The sequence below is a fragment of the Alligator mississippiensis genome, chromosome 1, assembly GCF_030867095.1.
Source record: "Alligator mississippiensis isolate rAllMis1 chromosome 1, rAllMis1, whole genome shotgun sequence".
Taxonomy (NCBI): domain Eukaryota; kingdom Metazoa; phylum Chordata; order Crocodylia; family Alligatoridae; genus Alligator; species Alligator mississippiensis.
The window spans coordinates 323611184-323628642 of NC_081824.1; the positions used below are offsets into that span (position 1 = coordinate 323611184).

At 42.4% G+C, this 17459-nt stretch overlaps 1 protein-coding gene across 1 annotated transcript in view; it reads right to left on the bottom strand.

Moving 5' to 3' along the window:
* The window catches only part of GLRA2 (glycine receptor alpha 2), a 215602-nt gene that overhangs the window by 54229 nt on the left and 143914 nt on the right, over positions 1-17459 (bottom strand). Inside the window, exon 8 of the mRNA XM_014607769.3 lies at positions 9473-9622. Coding sequence (XP_014463255.1) covers positions 9473-9622 — 150 coding nt within the window. The remainder of the gene's footprint in view (positions 1-9472; positions 9623-17459) is intronic.

The following is a 17459-nucleotide window of genomic DNA, read 5'->3' on the forward strand; positions in this document are numbered from 1 at the left end:
GAGGTGATCTTTACTATAAACAAGTCTAGAGAATCTTAGAAAATTAACTCATTAGAAGTATGACAAAAAGACTTTAATATTAAAGCTGTAGAGATGGTTCTCTATCCATCGGTTATGAGATGCAAATATTTTACCTTGACAAATGACAGTTAGTCACATTGATTTTGTCCAGAATCTGCAGTTGGCATTGCTCCCACTGACAACCAGACCTAAAAATCACATTCTTTGTGAAGCTATCATACAGATCTTAGTCCTGGTTTGGCGAAGTCACAGTTTTCTGCTGTAAGCATTTAGGCTCAGGCTATGCATAGATTACAACCTACAGTATATTGCACTTTTAAACAATCCAGTTTAAGTACCAGGATCAATCTATTAATAGCAGCTCAGGACCCAGGGAGCTCAGTGCATGCTAATTTACCCTGCTTCTTAGAAGGCTAAATTAGCCCATCCTTATATCTAGACTGCTCAGCTACATTGCTTCCAGAACCAGAGCTGGCTCATTTAATGCTACTTCAAGTATCTCCATATATTACAGTATAAACATAACTCTATTTCTAACTCTTTAATCTGAATAGAAAACACTAATTGTGCTTACCTGCAGAAATTTGTACATATGTGTGTACACTGTTCAGCCTGTGCTATGCAGGTCTTTCCATGCCCCATCCACATAGAATGAAAGTCTGTTATACCATCCAGATGCAAAGCTAAGCTGTTTGGTTTAAGGTGCTTTGGGTTAAGGTCTGTTTGGTTTAAGGAAGTATATGTTTTTAGCACTGGAAGACTTAGTTCCCAGTGTTACCAAAGATAGTGGCCATAACACACACACACTCACATTAGCATTAAAGATTTAATGCTATACACACACACACTCACATTTAAGCATATGCTTAAAGATTGTAGGAAAACTGCTACTGTAATATCCTGAAGTGCAAATATCCATTTATTCCTTTTACTTTCACCTTGCTTCTTTTTATATATACAATTGTTGCACTGGATATTAAATCCAATGTAAATTCAATTTCTATGCATCTTTAGAATTTAATGGTTTGGAAATATCAGCAAAATTAATTATAAATCATGCTTAAAAACCAATACTTTAATACCAAGCAATCTGGACCTTATGCAACTTAAGGTATTAATGTAATAGAAAAAAATGACAGTATTAATCAAGCCAAAAGATTCCTCAAAATGTACTTTGTATATACACCATAAGAAATGTACTTTAAGTGTATACTATTTAAAACACTTAACCACTTGTTGCCTGATAGACAGCTGTTCCTGGAATGAAACCTACAACTATTTACCACTGCACAGAAACCTATACAATTGTTTAGGACAGGAAAGAAATACTGTATCCTACTGCAATATGGAGGTCAAACAGACAAAATAGAATGTGATCACCCTGATCACCCAGGGGCTAAATACTGCTATTCTTGGGAAAAAATGTCACCGAATCTTTAAGGCTAAGTACAGACAGTCAAAGAGCCCAAGGCAGAATTGATCCAATCTTCGCAGGTTTCTCTAAGCTGTGTAGACTGGAACGATAATGACGTTCACTCTTCAGTTGGAGAAGGCAGGCAGATAGATGCCTGTACTGGCCCAGGGGGTCGGCGGGGGACTCCCAGACTGCTGGCCATTGCTGAGACCACCTGAACGGGAGCCATCCCTGATTGGCTGCCCAGCACACACCCTCAACCCCTGTTGTCCCCCTGCAGGGGAGAAATGGAGCCCCTTGCCTTGGTCCCAGACTCCTGAGCTGGGGTCGGCCCACATGGGGGGAACCCCATGCAGTAAGGGGTATCCCCCTCCCCAAACTGGGCTCTCCAGTATTGGAGTCTACCAAGTGTGGGGAGCCCCACACTGTGGTGGTTCTTGCCTTGACCCGGTCCAGCTCTCTGCTCAGTCCCACCCCTGTGAGTCTCTGCTTCTGACCCACAGAAGAGAGGGGCAATAGAGCCCCCCTGCCCTGGTCTTCAGCCCCCCATCAGGGCAGACCCTGGCTCAGAGGGAGCCCAGTGCTGGGGTGAGGGAAACACCCATGGCACGGGGCTCCCCCCAGCTGGGCAGACCCCAGCTTGGGGCAATCTGGGCCAGGGTATGGGGGCTCTATTCCCCCACCTCCCCACCACACTGCCCTGATGCACTGACAGGTACAGGCAGGATGCAGGCTGAGGATCAGATACTTTGCCGCCTCAGCTCTGTGACAGCTTAGCTCAGCTGAAGCAGACGAGTGCCCTCCAGCCCTGTGAGAACAGATTAGCGAGGAGCCACAAGGGCTCCTGGGATGCCAGGGGACCTAACCTAAGTTGAGTCAGGAAGGTATCTGGAGCAGAAGTTTGATAGACTGGTCTAACCTAAACTTATTAAATCATACTACATCCATCCAGGTGTATCTTATACCAGGTTCTATCGCTCTGAAACCTACCAATTGGCACTGAACTTCTGTTTTGTTACAGGTTTCGGCTGGTTTCTGATTACTTATACTAATTTATGTGTAATTTCTGTCCCTAGCCTAATTGTCATACAGGGTCAGGAGGATGTCAGGTTTTATTTTATATGAAAATTGGCACTTGTTACAACTAGCCTGATGATCTCTAATGCAGTGGGTTAGGTGACTGGTGGTCAGTGGTTCCGTATTGAAATAGAGAAATGCTACTTAACAAGCTGTCGGCATCACTTCCTGCAGCAACCTACATTTGCCTTGAAAAACACCAAACCAAGTACTGGCTGGGCCCAATCTTATTTTGTTTATATGATTCAACAAACTTTTATTTCTTGGTGCCCAGATGAATCTCCACCTCTGACTGTATTAGTGTCAGACTGTGGCCTTAACCTGTCTAATGCAGCAGTTCACCCCAGTCTGCCATGGCCCTAAGAAAGCACTAGGGCAGACGCAGGTGGCCAGGACCCTCCACCTGGGTCTAGGCACACACCTATTCCCTGCAAGCCATGATCAGTGGACCTACCCCTTCTCATATAAAACCTTGACCTGGAAGGGGGAGTGTCTGGACAACAAGACTCAACTTTGTTTCTAGGCTGATGGATTCCTTGGATACCTGACCTGGCTTGCCTCCTAACCTTGCTCTTTGTCTGACCTTCTGGCCTGACTTCCCGGATACCTGACCCGGCTAGCCCTCTGACCTTGTGTTCTGCTTGACCCTTTGGTTCCCTGACTTGGTTCCCTAGACAGATCTCCTGGATTCTGAGTTCCTGGCTTCTCCTGATCCTGAGGTGACCCCCAGACCTGGCTATCCATGGCTTGGCATGACCATTACAGGCTGCTTACACAAAACCAGTCTGTTTTGTTTTGCTTTTTCTTAATTATATAGAACTATAGGAGAAGAGCCAGATGGTCTCTAAGAATAAAAATTCATGGAAAAGGGTACATGGGAAAGAAAAAAGTGCAAGTTTCCTTTCATTAAGTTTTCTCTGAAATTTTCTGATGAGGGCAATACCTCTAAATGGAGAAAGCAGCAGGTAAGATGCATGCATTACATAATCCTCCACATTTCTATATCTACACAGACCAACAAGGACCTGCTAGGTACTCTAACCTTTCCCTGCCTCCACTCTACCTCTGGAGTTTCCTAGAATGGCTACCTCAAGTTTTCCCAGGAATAGGTCACCAGGGACTTCTTGACACTTTGTTATGTATGTAACAAATACTTAAAAAATAACAGAATGGCAGTTCTATACTGTGAAAACAGCCTGTAATTGTAATGCCAAGCCATGGAGGTCTGGGGGTCACCTCAGGGTCTGGAGAAGCCAGGAACTCAGAATCCAGGAGATCTGTCCAGGAAACCAAGTCAGGGAACCAAAGGGTCAAGCAGAACACAAGGTCAGAGGGCTAGTTGGGTCAGGTATCTGGGAAGTCAGGCCATAGCTGGGTCAGGTATCCAGAAGGTCAGGCAGAGAGTGAGGTTAGGAGGCTAGCCAGGTCAGGTAGCCAAGGAATCCATCAGACTAGTTACAAGGCTGACTCACAACTTATGACAGTGACAGTTAAAGGAGCTATCTTGTAGGCCAGCAAGAGACCTGAGTATACAGAACTGAAGGACAAAGTTCATCATGGTTCTTCTTTTGGCATGAGTGTGACTGATCTAGTAATTGTGTGTGTTAACTGAAGCATGTGTTTTCTCTATAAATTCTGCCCAAGTTTTGTGAGGCCATGAATGATGACTCAGCAAGCTGGCTCCATGCTTGGGAGCTTTCCCCTCTGCATAGAGATTTCTTTTTCCTGTGCAAAAATATACTCAGCTGTTTTGCTATTAGCATCTCTTTAGACACCTACTGCCAAACTTCAGAAGGCAAATGAGTAGCTGAGGGAGTCCTATACAGATTCCTCAGAAGCAGACCAATCTCAATTGTGAAGTTTCTCTGGGGAAAATCATCCTTCCCAGAAGCCTTAACACAGCAATATCACTGGAGCCAAAATTACCAAACAGGGGTGCCCCAAATCCTGCAGAGGAAAATATCCCTAAGGGGCAAATGTGGCCATAAGTGTCAAAGGCCAATGTTACTGATGTAGTGGAGAAGAGAGATCTTTGTGGACTTTTTCTAGGAAAACAGGAATTTGGCCTTATTTCTGTCTTGCCTGGGCTGTCTTATGCACTTATGGGCCCAAATTGTATTCTACCTATCGGGCATCTAAATAGACTTAAGCATCTACTTTTAATTTTATTTCACCCTGTTCAATTCCCTGCAAATCCATTAATGCATCAACTTTTGCAACATGCTGGCCACATCTCCACGAGACGCTGACTGCGCAGTCATTACTGTACAGTCATTTAGTACTTGAATACTAACACTTCCCCCTCCAGCACTTGGTTATACAAGTACTAAATGACTGTGCAGTAATGGGAGTTACTGCATAGTAGTGTCACTGAACGGCTTTTAGGTGATGCTGACTGCGCAGAGGCTTGTTACTACTCTGTAGCTGTGTTGCATCATGTTTCCTGCTATACAAGAGATTGTGCAGTAGTAACAAGATACTATGCAGTCAGAGTCTCATGTAGATGCAGTCACTGGCGTCTTTCCTTTAAAAATGAATCACATAAAAGCAATAGAGAGAAGGAGGATTCACCTAACTTTTGTATTAACAGTGTCTCAAGGACTTACGCAAGGTGGAATAGAATTACACTTACGTGCTTAAGTCAACTTACATGACTAAGAGATGGAATAGTTTCTAGCCCATGGGAGCTGAAACTCATAATACATTTTTTCAACCAATGCTGGCATATATGGTTGACATGACCAGATTTTCATTCTAGAGGCAGCTTGAAAAATTATTTAATCTTCTAATCATTATTAATTTTATATATTGAAAATTCTTTTGTTATGGCCAGGTGTGTGTGTGTGTGTTTATATATAAATGATTTTTCCTAAAGTAAAAAGGCCCCATTCACATTTTATGCCACTGTTCTTTCTTCTTGGTTGCAGATAGAATGCTGTATGGTCAACAACTCCTTGTGATAACAATTAACTGAATTATGTAGGGAAATTAGAAGAGAGGGCCTCAAAATGAGAACTGTTTGGTGGGGTTTTTTTTCTTTTGATGCTGAAGGCTTCCAGTTGCTTCATAATGTAGTGAGATCCCCCATGGTCACCTCTGTTTAATAATCAGCACTTTTTATTGACCTTATTCGAAATCAGATGCACAAAACAATATGCCAGCTTTAAAGTAGTTATGGGCTGATTCTCTAGTTATGGGCCACAGAAGAGCTTAAGGTCCTGGTTTCATTTTGCCTGAACCACCAAAGTTCATAGATTTTGGTAGGTTAGGTACTGGCACTGTTGTGTGAGCAAGGCACCTAAGACCACTTACCCCTCCAGCACTGAATTATTACCTCTGCTATTCATCCATAATCTGGATCTGTTGAATGCTAGTGCATTATTGTTGAGCTGCTAAAACACATTCATATTCAGAGTATGCTACAGATATAAAACTTTTCAGACCTCGGACTCCTCTTAAAAAAAAAGCAATAGTTTTTTTATTCATAGATATTCCCACCCCAATAAACAAGATCCACAACATTCTGAGAAGAAATATTGCAGAGAGTAACATTAGGAATGGGTGTTGTCAATCACAGAGCATTTTGCAATACATACTAGCTTTGCTGGAATACATTCATTTGAAAGACAGCTAAAACAGGCTATTTTTTTCTCCAGGCACTGTGTTTTCTGCTGTCCCCACTCACTATCCACAGGCTACATTTACTACAGATCCAGGCTACACATTGCACATTCACTTTCTCTGAGAAATGTCTGATGGCAGTGCCATGAGTGTAGCAATGGGAAAAAAAAATAAAATAAAGACAGGCCAAAAGAGATAGAAATGTATAACATGAAACTGTATTTCATGCTAAGGATTGTATATTTTTCCGTAACATTTAGTAGGCTACATGTGATGCCATGAAAACTGGCCATCCTGACAATATATGACATCACTGTAAACTAAGTCTCTCTCCTTCTTGCTATAGTTTTACCCTCAAGCTTGAGCTGTAGATATGATTCACTGTCCTGTATGTTGATGACTCTTTATTCTGCGAGCCGTTCACGCATCCCATTGACTCGACACTTTTATTCCCAAAAGTCACAGTCTGTGCCTGTCCCCAGATTGTCAGAATATATAGCAGCAAAAGTAGAAATAGCACAATGGTAGAAAACAGAACAAACAAAAAACCCAACGGACATACATATACACAAAAAGAAAAATGGCACAGTTAGAGAAGGCTAACACGCAAAAAGCTTAGATCAGTTCAGAAATAAATAAATTGACTTCTGCCTGTGGTAGTCAACTTAAGGAAAGAACAAACTAGATGACCTATGGACCCTTCCAAACCACTTCTCTAGGACTTCTCCAGGATTTCTCTAACAGCAGAAATCATACAATGAAATGAATGGCTTAGTTACACTGCAATTCAAGGTGAAATACTGGTGTCAAGATTCATAGCAAAAGCCAAATGCAACCTATGCAAATGGTCAGCTGGCCTTATTTTATTTATTACAATGCAATCTTTCCTTATATTTCAGTACAGGATACCCCAAACACATTCAATTAATTTATAAGCATCAAACTAGCACAAAGTAAACACAGCCCTTCTTGAATTTTCCTTTTTAAATAAAATCTGTGAAAACATAATCACTGCAACTGGCCCAAGAGCAGCACAACTACTGCTCCTGTTCATCAAAGCATCCTAATTTTATGGTTATGGTATTACCATACTGTTACTGGTCAATGTTAGCTTATTGCCAATTTACTTGCCTCCACAGAATCTCCAAAACCAAACCTATAATATAAATAAAACAGCTCCTACTCCTGCTTCATAATTCTTAGAAATAAAGGATCCCAGTGGCAGCACTGCTGTCACAAGTTGGCAAATGTTCTGTTTCCCAGGATAATTTAATCTTAATGAATCTCTATATTTACCTGACAATGGCAGAAAACAGGTGGATAACATTGGATTATTCCCACCATTCATCAAACAAGATCTATTCACCAAAAACAGCATCAACTTTAGCACATTTGTTAAAACACAACACAAAAGAAATATCCAAACTACAAATTACCAAACTACAAGGATTTAGTGTACATCAAGAATTGTCTGTATCACTTTGGGGCCAGGATAATCCCAGTCAAATCTCAACTGCCTTCTCCTGCTTGCACATGCCATGTCTGGAAATGCAGCAATGAAGCTATGCTAAGGGTACCACCTGCAATCTCTCAAGTCCTGTGCCTCTGAAGCATTTTGAGAGTGAACTACATGGGGAATTCAAGAATGTATTCAACACTACATTTCCAGGTTTGGCGCACGTGTGCAGGCATGGGTGAGCAAGGTGCACTCAGGAAAGTCTCTACAGCACTGGCAAGGTAAGGTAGGCATGCACTTAGACACAAGGCAAGTGAGTTCTTATAATTGCAGAAATGATCCCTTAAAATCTGCTGTCTCAATATTAAATGTAATACTTATTTCTGTCTATTACATTGGAATAAAATTTCAGGAAAGATGGCTGTTTCCTGAACAAATAGGAAATGCTCACAGAATGGCATTTAGGATGTAAAAATGCCTCCATTTAAAATTTCAGAATAATTAAAAGAGACAATTTATTAATGATCCTAAAATATACCTTCTCAGTTTAAATGTCAAAGCTGTATAAAGCAACATATTTCAAAAGAGTGGAATATGGATAGAAAATGTCAACCCCTGGCCCTCATCTCTCTTTTATTTATTTCACAGACATATAAATCCAGTGAAGTCAAGTTACTCCTAATTTAAAACATAAGTAAGCAGGGCTGGAAGTGACCTCATGAGGTCACCTAGTCTCACCCCCTGTTCGAGACAGGAGCATCCCTGACTAAACCACCCCAACCAACTGTCTATCTGTGCTACTCTTAAAAATTTCCAGGGCTGGAGATTCAATAATTTCCCTACATGGCCTGTTCCAATGCTTGACCACCATCAAAGTCAAAGTTCCTTCAGAATTTCTAACCTAAATTTCCTATCTTGGAGCTAGAGGCCATTGCCTCTAGTCCTGTCCCCTACAGTCACAGAGAAAAGCCCATCTCCATCCTCTCTAAAATCACCCTTCAGATATTTGAAGACTATTATCAAATCCTCTTTCAATCTTCTTTTCTCCAGATTAAATAACCTGAGCTCTTTTAGCCTTGCCTCATTAGTAGGAACCTACTGAATTCAAGGCAGCTGCCCACCAATTTCAAGGGAAAAGCACAAGGCCTGGCAGCCATTTTGTTGGCAAAGCATGGTGGGTCTCCCACACCTCTGATTGGCCAAGGGACCTTGGTAGCCCTGCCAATTGGTTGTGAGAATTGCCTGTCATACACAGACCATTTTTCTACTCTATCCAGGTCATCCTGGATCCTAGCCCAACCCACCAGAGTTTCTGCACCTCTAGCCAGCTTGGTGTCATCTGCAAATTTGCTAAGAATGCACACAATCCCACCATCCAAATCATTCATAAAGAAGTTGAACAATACTAGATCCAGGTCATGCCCTGGGGAAACCCTTTGGATACTTTCTCCCAGCAAGACATTGAGCTACTGATGACAACTCATTGAGTATAATGATCTACCTAGTTAGGGATCTACCTTATGGTACTTTCATCTAATCTGTATTTCCTTAGCTTGTTAAAATCTAGTGTTGATTCAGCTTAAAATAATATATCTGGTATTTAACATTCTACACATAGGGCACAATTGCCTGATGAAGTCAAACTGAAGAACAGAATGTGCAGGATCAGTAACCAGTCCTTTGACATCTATTGATAACAGCAGTGAACTGCAGATAAAGCATATAGCAAGTTTTTAACTCTATCAATAAGTAACACTAAAAAAGAATCTTTCATATGAAACTTTACTTCATGGGCAAGGAGAGCTAAGAGGAGAAATCAGAGCTCTATACCAATTTATATTCAGGATGCAAAATTAATCATACTGAGTAAAAAGGAGCCCTACCTTGTTTTGTCTCTTTTGCCTTCTTCGAAGCCTCAAAAACTCCTTGTGCTGCCTTGAAACAAAGTTGACTGCTGCATACTCCAATAATGCAGCGAACACAAAGAGAAGGCACACTGCCATCCAGATGTCAATAGCTTTTACATAGGAAACCTAAGAGGAAAAAAACCCCAGAATGTACAGTAATGTAACGTATGTAATCACAGTCCTTAAAAAAAAGGCATTTATTTGCTCAGATGCAGACTTCAACAAAGTGCAAGTTCCATCTTGTCTACTTTGTTTAACAGGAATCACAGAGTCTATCATGCTATACTGTACACAGGTAACAGGCTGCAAAGTAGATGTACCATTGCAGTAAGTGATTATTTGCAGATACCTAAATGACAGAGCGAGTAAAGGTACATCATGGGCAGAATTCCATTTCATTTTATGCACCCAAATTTGTAGGCAACATTTCAGGAACTTAAGCACTGTTCGCAACTCAATGACTGGAGTGGTATAGACATGTAAACATCCTTGTAGCTACTTAGCATGCACAGCAAGCTACATATTGATGGGGCAGGTACGCATATATGCATATGCTTACCTGAATGTAAGTCTTGGGTGAGGGAGGAGGAGGGGTGGAAACAGGAAGAAGGGACCTCCCTTGTTTTATCCCAATTACAAACATCCCATTAACATCATTAATGGCTGTAAATGGACCTGCATGGGCAAGGTTTGGAGGCCCAATGTACAGAGAAACCACATATTTTAAGGACTATAGGAAGGACACAAAACTTAGTCCTTCAAGGCACTGAGCTGTATAGAGAGAGACTGCAAGTTGCAGAGCTTTGTTATTTGGTGTGAACTGACAGTTACCTGTCTGCCCAGAGTATGCAATTCTAGGTGCGCCATGCTGCACTGGGTTATCATCTCTTCCCCATACTCCAACTCCAATTCCAACCAAAATTATCTGGAGCACTGAGTGGCCATAGGGGAAATGTCAGGGGTAAGAAGGTACAGGAGGTAAATTGCCTATTATAAAATTAAGATCCTATGCATTTAAATTAAAAATACAGCAGGTGTATTTATCTGTAAAAAGTTACAAGTTGCACCCTTGTCGGACATTATCAACAGTAGTACATATGTATAAACCTAGCCGAAGTGCTAACCGCAGCCACGTCCCGAGTCAGGGTCCTGGGGTGTCATAATAGCCTTGGCTGGGGCCACCTCTCCATGGAGGAATTTTTTGTGGTTTCCCCACGCACTGGAGTACATACAGTCTAACTATTTACAGTTTATTACTTACAAAACAGTCAACACATGAATGAGGTTAATAGCAGAACAGGATATCAATGAACTAAAACACTCTATACAAATTGAATCAAAGACACCCCCAGTACAACTCCCCAACATAAACCTTGGGACTCCAGTGAATTTCAGCAGGAGCTCACAGGGTTAACAAGACATCACCTGTCCTTCACAGTGGCAACACAATAACCATGGCTGGTGCTGCTGCTTCAGAAAGTCCTGCTCTCTGCTACAGCCTGAATGGGGAAGAGCAGCTCTCCCCTGCTCCAGCTGTCTGTGGTTTCTGCAAAGAAACACACACGGTCTCCTCTCCCCAGAAGCACCTTTCTCTTGTGCTGATAACTACAACAATCCTGGGTTTATTACTCACCCGGCCCCAGGCTGGTTCTCAGTTAACAGATCAACACCCTGCCTTCCTAGGCAAGTCTACACCTTACCACCATTTTTCCTACCCATGGGTTCCTCTGCCTCACAGAGGGTAAAAAGGATACCAGGTCATCTTCTCCCCATCACTAAGGGCAGGTTTACTTCACAGGCCAGCTGCAGGGTGATTCTTCCCCGAGCTCTGTGGTCCTGGGGCTCCTTCCCTTCTCTAAGCCTGCCTGAGGCCCCAGGGCTGAGTTCCCTCCGCTCTTGCAGACTAAACTTTCTGCAGACTTTCCCACTCTGCCTTTGCAGGGATCCTGAGCCCCTCTGCAAATCCAGAAGCAGTTGTTACGTATGTATTTTGACAAGCCCAACAACAGCCCAGGCAATCTGGAACACAAAGGCCACAACCATAACTGAGTTACTCTATTTTCTATAAATATGTAACTGGGGTTGGCCATTGAATTGTTTGTTACTGTCTTTTAAGATGCAACTTGAAAGTGTGTGTGTGTGTGTGTGTGTGTGTGTGTGTGTGTGTGTGTGCGTGTGTGTGTGTGTGTAAGAAGTGCCTTAACCATATTAGAAATGCACAAATGCCTGGAACATGCTGCCAGAGACCTCTCATTGTGGGAAGTGAAGCCACAAGGATTAGAATTTCTCCCTGACCGAACCCTATACTAGCATGCTTTGGGAACTGAGGATGAAATAATACATAAACCCTTGAGTTAGTTGTCTTGTGACTTATCCAGCACTGTCATAAATGGCATCTACTCAGCTGATGAGCTAGCTGGATTATTTTAACTGAAGATTGCTGGAGGTAAGCAACATATTTGGCAGCTACCTACTTTGGGCTCCTCTGTAGTCCCTTCCATATCTTGAATTAGAAAAAGAAAGCACTGGCAACACAAGTGCTATAATCAGGTAACACTACTGACACTTCCAAATCTAGAGTGTTGGGCATCATTTTATCTGTGTAGTCCTAGTAAACAGTGACATCGGGAAAAACTCATGCAGCGTGCTGAAGCCAAACCTTGTGCCTTTTTCCAGGACATTCCTCTACACAAAACAATCTCTCATTCCCATTGTACAAGGTACCCTGTCTTTCCTGGTGCAAAAGACTTTGTGCTGAATGGTCATTTGGATAACAAATTGCTCAAGATTTCCTCCTCCACAACTGCCTCTTGATCCTGCAAGGATCTAAGTTTTCCCCAGTCAAGCTCCTTAGACACTTAAATGGGTGCCACTGGATATATCTACAACCACCTAAAACCTGACAGAACCAAGTATTCAGGCACTTAGCTCACATCTCAGGCTATCAGAATTTGCAAACTAAGTATCCTTTCATATATTGCACAGCCCAGTCCAGTAAGGAGTGTTTGAACCAGAATAACTCCTTGCAAAACACACAGCCAGGAGGCTCTTACTCAATATCCTAGTGATTATATTTGAGATATGGAGGACTCAAGTTCAAATCCCTTTTCTGCCCTTTGGAACATGTCTCAATGAGCCCACATGTGCAGAAACATGTGTTTCCCATGGAACAAATAGCAGGGAAACAAATAAGTGTTGCTGCTATTTGTTCCTGTGCACACCCCTGCACGTGTACTCTGGTATGTGGCAAAATGACCCGGGGGTGGGTAGGAGGGAAACTCCTGTAAATAGGAACCTGCTGGCCCCAGCAGCTTTACCTGGGGTCCTGGGGGCCTCCTGGGGCAGCAGCAGCATCGAGCCAGCCACTCAGAGCTTTGTCAGCAGCCTGAGTATGGCTGTGGCTTGCCAAGCTCCATTTCTGGCAGTGCACACTGCTGCCACATGTGCCACACTGCTTTTTTTAGTGGCGTTTTTTTTGACACTGGGATCTCTCAGTGTCAAAAAACTCACCATGATGCAAATTAGCAGCATGGCAAATGGGTGCACATGTGCCATGTGTGGATTGTGGTCCCTCAATTGGGTTTGAGGTGCTGCAAACCACACGAGTGCTTGTTGGGATGCACCTTTGGAATCTGATCCTTTATCTTCCATTTCTCAGGTCACTAATGAAGATACCAGGCAACATGGTGCTCTGTAGTAAGTCTCTCTCAGTTTCTCTTCTTAAGCTCAAGCAGGTTATCACTCAGCTTCTTGGCTTTCACATGACCCACGACCACATGCTTGTTTCTATGCCTATCCAACTTGTGGCTATGGATTCCACCATGCAGCAATGCACCACAGTATTAAGGACTGCAATACTGAGCATTGTGATATACAAGTCCTTCTGTAGATTTACCACCTACTTCCTTTCTCTTGGCCCACCCACACCAGCTCACAGCAGCCATTTTTCCTGCAAAACTGTGTAATGTAGTGGAAGAATTCTACAGGCCTTCTTATAGTTTGTTCTTTCCCCCTTTGATACTGCCCTGTTTGTTACCAGAAAGCAGTATTTCTTCATCTTCTTACCTCCTAAACCACAATCCCTGCTGCATTTTTACCTACATCCAACATAGGATTGTTCCTTAACTTTATCCACAAATCCTATACATCCCAGGCACAAAATAAGGCACAATGATCATCTGTAACAACCCTCTAATTTTAGTTTAATAACTAAACGATGTCACTTCAGTATTTGCAGCAGTTCCCAAAACACCTTATGGAGAGATTCAGAGTTAGCATTCTCTCTTTATCTAGTGCTACTGATTTTTTTAAGATCACTGCAAAGCCTTCTTTAATACATCCCTTCCATCCTAATACATTGAATTATCTTATTTGCAAGTATTTTAAGAATTAGACATTTAGAATCTTTGCCCTATTCAACTTTATCACTTTCACAGATCAATGAAGCATTTCTGTATCTCTCTTTAAGTAAACTGTTTTGGATTTTACCTTCGGCAGCACCACAGCTTTCCCTTTACCCCTGTGGGGTTTTTTTTGGTTGTTTTTTTTTAGAGAGAGAGAGAGTTAATGGCTCCCTACCAATCACACCATAAACTATATAAATTATTCAGATCCTCTGTAAATGTTTTAAGGCCAGTTAACGAGCAAAGTTTCTTCAGAGTGAGGTTTGCCTGTACCAAGGATCAAGCATAATAAGGCTGAGGATAATGCATATAATAATGCAGTTCCTCTTCTTTCTTAGTATTCACACACTACCTATCTTTCCCTAGTCATTTTTAGCCAAGTTCTGTCATTCATACAGGTTTAATTTCTGCAGATATACCCCTGGAATTCACTAACTTCATGGGAGTTCAACGAGATACAAATCAATCCAGAATTTGGCCCTTAAAATGTTTCCTTAACTTAATGCCCCCAGTCTCTCAACCTTTTAAATTTTGGTTCTCTTAATTTCTTTCAGGTTTTGGGAATGTTTCTGAATGTATCGAGGTGTCAAAAACTGAATTCAGCATTGTTCTTAATGAGGGAACCTGGAAGAAAGTATGGCCATGGGTTAGTTAGGACACTGCACTGTCATTCATTGGCTTGTCATTCACATATCACCCCAGATGTCAACTATTTTTTGACCAATACAGTCTCCCAACATGATTTTGGACAAATCACATAATCTCTCTCAGTTCAAAAGAAATTTCCCTTTTCTCTCCAGTGTCTGGGACAAAAAAATCATTTACTGAGGTGCTTAGATTCTGTAGCATGAGGACCCTATGGGCACGTTTACATGCCGCTGTATAGTGGCATTGTTAGGCGCCATGCTTTAGTGCTTCATTTTGGAAGTAATAAAGAATGGCACAGCATTGGCAGTTACTGCACTGTATGCATGGCCCACAGTTAGATTTTGCCACTACATCACCATAGCAGCACACTATAACTGTGGAGCATGCCACTACATCGATGTAGCTGGCAAACATGTGTAGGCCTGCATCGTTGCTACATTGCCATAGTATGCCACATGGTGTGTCTTTATGTCACTATAGGGTGACAGTAGATGAGCCCTTTTAGTACCTGCAGTGGTGGAAAGGATCTTACCAAAAGTATGTATGCTCTTCAGGTTAGGATGTGAAGCCTAAAGTCATATGAGATTAGTTTTTGCAGCTGTATCACACTTCAAGAAGAGCCACCATTTTTATTTGTTTACTTTTGTTTGGCAGAAGGTAGGGCAGGGTGGCACTTCAAAGACTAACTGGTTTAGGGAAGCATGAGCTTTTGTAGGCAACAACTTATTTAATCAGCAGCTATGAAAGAGCAGGCTCTAACTTACAAAAGCTTATGCCTTTCTAAACCAGTGGCTAAAAACCTCTCTTAGATTTGACTGACTTCAAATTAAAGTAAATGAAATCAAAGAGGCATCTTGTAATAAGATATTGAAATTTCAGGTTGTATGTTTTCAATCTTTTAAATAAAAAAAAATACATGTCATATTTTGTGTCATAATACAATTTGTTTTGAAATGAATGCTGAAAATGTTTCAGTTAAAAACATGTCCAAAACACTAGTTTCTTTAATGCCTTTCCACTTTTTGCCCCAGGTGAAATTATTCACTAAATTAACTCCTAAGAGTTTTAGTCAATCCAAAAAATTCCACCTAGTTCTTTTTCCATGGTTAGCTCTGAACAGTCATGGCATACCAGACTTTAAACCTACTCAGGGAATAAGATTGAATTCCACCCACATTAAGGCCTGTGTAAACTTGGGAGAAATTGTTTTTAAAGATAGCTCTTTAGAGATAATCAGGAAGTTGGACTGAGGTACCAAGAGACCTTATTCAGGGTTAAGATTCCACTATAGTATAGAAAAATAGGAACACAGGAGGATACCATCTCTGTTGTACAGGGCTTATGTGGCAGGGCACTGGTAATGCTGCCACTTTAGGGACTGGGCCAGAGAGGGGCAGGTGCTGGATTAAGGTGGCCATTTTAAGGCCCAGCTTCCTGAGCTGAGGGCAGTTCATGATCAGCCAGCAGAGGAGAAACATCTCTCTGCTGAGCTCTGCCAGGAACACTGAGAAGGACAGGGTGATGCTATGGGGATGGAGGAGGCCTCATTTGTCCTGGGTATGACATGAAACTGCACCCTGCTGGAGAAGGGGGGTGGAGGTTGGTGGGGCTTCCTGTGGTGGGGGAGTCCCCAAGAAATGCAAGGCCAATCAACTTCCCAGTGAAAGGCGAGTGTGGGGTGCCTTATAACCCCAGCCCCCACATCCCTGGTGGGTTCAATCAGTCCAGGGGAAGCCCAGGCTCATGGGAGTCCTGAGGCAGGGCCCAGGTCAGTGGAAGGACCTGCAGCAGTGCCCAGGCTCTTCATGAGTCCTGTGGATGCAGGGGCCAGGAGTGGGGGCCAGGCAGGGCTACGACCACCTGAGCCAGATGGGGTGGCAGACCCCAGTGAGTCCCAGTGAGGGGGCAGTGTGTGGAGCCCCAGTGAGGGGGGCCTAGGGCTCGGGGCCCAGTATGTGTTTGTCTGTCTGTGTAAATGTTTTATGAAAGACCCAGTACAAACCACTGGTGGATGCCATCTGCAAGGCTTGGGCCACAGTGTAGTGGTCGAACAGAGCTGTGGACATCTGCCTAAACATCAGGGTTCAAAATGGGCAGCTTCCCACCTGATTAATATCTCAAAGCTATTACATCAAGGCGTGGCAGACGAGTGAGGTGGGCGGCTAGCCCATAGACAGGAGGCAGGCCAGGGCTTGCATCAGGCATGAAAGCTTGCCCCTGTCACAGCTTATACCCAAGAAGGTGAAACCCTGCATTCTCCTGTTTATCACATGTCTAGTTTAGCAACTAGAGCTGGTCAGGTTTTCTAAGAAAATAATTTTCTGCTAAAAAAATTCAATACATTTAAATGTTCTGTGGGGATATGCTGATTTCACTAAATCTTCCCAGGAAAACCTACCTGGTTTCCTATCAGTTCACCTTCCTCCTCAGCAGCCATCATGGCAGTAGTCAGGATTGTGGTAACACTGACAACCCAAGCTTGATTTAGGGAGTGAGGAATCTGGAAGCAGGGTATTTGGGTGTCCAGGCACAATGGGAAACAACATCAATTTCATTGTAAAAAGTGAAAATACTGTTTTGGTATCTTCACAACAAAATTCTTCTATCAATTCCCTGCAGTAAATTTCAAAATTCTCACATTTTTAAGATAAAGAAGGTTTAGTTCCAATGGAGAATATTAAAAAATTGCATTTCCTGACAAATAGTTATTCTAGGTTCCTATCAGCTCTAGTACAATGATAGTAGTAACTGCTGGGGCAACTGATGCCCCAAAAGTTTGAACCTACACCTGTTGAAGTCTAAAGCAAACTAACTGGGTTCAAGGGTAGGATTAGGCCATAAGAAGTTGGAGACTTTTAACAGCTATTGAACTTCTGTAAACTATTTTTAAGATCTCACAAATGATTTATAGA